This window comes from Pteropus vampyrus, unplaced genomic scaffold, assembly GCF_000151845.1.
Source record: "Pteropus vampyrus isolate Shadow unplaced genomic scaffold, Pvam_2.0 Scaffold19, whole genome shotgun sequence".
Taxonomy (NCBI): domain Eukaryota; kingdom Metazoa; phylum Chordata; class Mammalia; order Chiroptera; family Pteropodidae; genus Pteropus; species Pteropus vampyrus.
In genome coordinates this window covers 61,070-63,057 of record NW_011888800.1, presented here as the reverse complement: position 1 = coordinate 63,057, position 1,988 = coordinate 61,070, and the positions used below count along the sequence as shown (strand labels likewise).

At 36.3% G+C, this 1,988-nt stretch overlaps 1 protein-coding gene across 1 annotated transcript; it reads left to right on the top strand.

Annotated features, from left to right (window-relative positions):
- The first annotated feature begins 797 nt into the window (after positions 1 to 797).
- LOC105288590 (olfactory receptor 4F6) lies at positions 798 to 1,777 on the top strand. The gene has a single exon (XM_011354851.1). It carries the CDS (start codon positions 817 to 819, stop codon positions 1,753 to 1,755), a length of 939 nt encoding a protein of 312 aa, XP_011353153.1. The 5' UTR covers positions 798 to 816; the 3' UTR covers positions 1,756 to 1,777.
- The last annotated feature ends 211 nt before the right edge of the window (positions 1,778 to 1,988 follow it).

The following is a 1,988-nucleotide window of genomic DNA, read 5'->3' as shown; positions in this document are numbered from 1 at the left end:
CTTATAATAGCTAGTGTTTTGCTATATTAGTATACATTTATTTAATTCAGAAGGAGGTTAAGTATTTTAAATATAAGTAAGAAGAGTCATGTGTAAAGCTCTGATATTTTCACTCTTTCTCTTCTATTTGGGATTTGTGACTCATCTTTGTCATTCTGGTCTCACATACTTTCCTTTCTCCACCTCTAGTCAGTATCTTTTTTACAGAACCCATAATTGTGTCACTTTCTCTAGCACTTATCCTCCTACTATGAGATGGTGGATGCCATGTTATGGCATCCTCTACTTCTATCTTTCCTTCATTCCTCTACATAACTCATCTTCTCTTCTTAATTTATAGATATGAGAAATTTACATCTCAGGTCTTAAAAAAAAGTTTATAAAGATTTTGAAAGAACTTGCCAATGTGATCATAGATATGGTATCAATACACTGAGAGATGTTCAAATTATGAAATCCACTGCCACTTAATTATTTCTTATAGTTAAATAATTTATAAAAAGCCTTTTAATTTATAGTCACATGTAGCTATGACTATGAAATAATGACACTTAAAAATACATCAGAAAAACCCATCCAAATAAGTAGAAGACTCTTTATTCTGTGCAATCTACTTTGGCAATGAAATATACAACAGAGGGATTAGAAATTGCTTTGTAACTAAAATGGTCTCCAAAGGCATACATCAGCCTTTGTCTAGTTTTCTATTAACTACTGAATTACTAAAGATTAAGATCAGTGACATTTCTCCTAAATCAATTCTTACTCTCCTCTTCTAGGTAGTATGAGAGTTGTCACTGCTGACAGAGAGAGGCAATGGGTGAAACCAACCACTCTGTGGTGTCTGAGTTTGTGTTCCTGGGACTCTCCAGTTCATGGGAGATCCAGCTCCTCTTGTTCCTCTTTTCTTCTGTGTTCTATGTGGCAAGCCTGATGGGAAACCTCTTCATTGTGTTAACTGTGACATCCGACCCTCATTTACAGTCCCCCATGTACTTCCTGTTGGCCAACCTTTCCATCATCGACTTGATGTTTTGCTCTTCCACAGCTCCCAAGATGATTTATGATCTTTTAAGAAAGCGAAAAACAATCTCTTTTGGAGGATGTGTAGTTCAGATCTTCTTTATCCATGCAGTTGGGGGCACTGAGATGGTGCTACTTATCGCCATGGCTTTTGACAGATACGTTGCCATATGTAAGCCTCTTCATTACCTGACCATCATGAGCCCAAGAAGGTGCATTTTATTTCTAGTCACTTCCTGGATTATTGGCCTTATTCATTCAGTGACTCAGCTGGCTTTTGTTATAGACTTGCCTTTCTGTGGCCCTAATGAATTAGACAGCTTTTTTTGTGACCTTCCTCGATTTATCAAACTTGCTTGCATAGAGACTTACACGTTGGAATTCATGGTTACTGCTAATAGTGGCTTTATTTCTGTGGCTTCCTTTTTAGTTCTGATCATCTCTTACATCTTTATTTTGGTAACTGTTCAAAAAAAATCTTCAGGTAGTATATCCAAGGCCCTCTCCACTCTGTCAGCTCATGTCACTGTGGTTGTTTTGTTCTTTGGGCCATTAATCTTCTTCTACGTGTGGCCATTTCCCATATCACACCTGGATAAATTCCTTGCCATCTGTGATGCAGTTATCACTCCTTTTCTGAATCCAGTCATCTATACTTTTAGAAATAAAGAGATGAAGGTAGCAATGAGGAGACTATGCACTCAGTTTGTGAATTATAGTAAAATTTCTTAAATATACTGAGAATGTATAAAAAGGCAAAGTATACTACTAGAATTTCAAATGGATATGAACTAAATAAGTTATGTTAAATTTAACGAGAATGTCACTACCTACTTGTATGTGATGTGTCCTATCTTTTTCTTCCCCCTTTCCAAATCGAATTGTGATGTCAACCTTTGGGCTCTGCTTATGTAAGAGACCTAAAGAATATAGGTCAAGGCTCTCTTATCTCATCATTTTTCTTA

What these genes read in the sequence shown, in the direction of transcription:
- LOC105288590 (XM_011354851.1), top strand. Translation starts at nt 817, where the DNA reads ATGGGTGAAACCAACCACTCTGTGGTGTCTGAGTTTGTGTTCCTGGGA.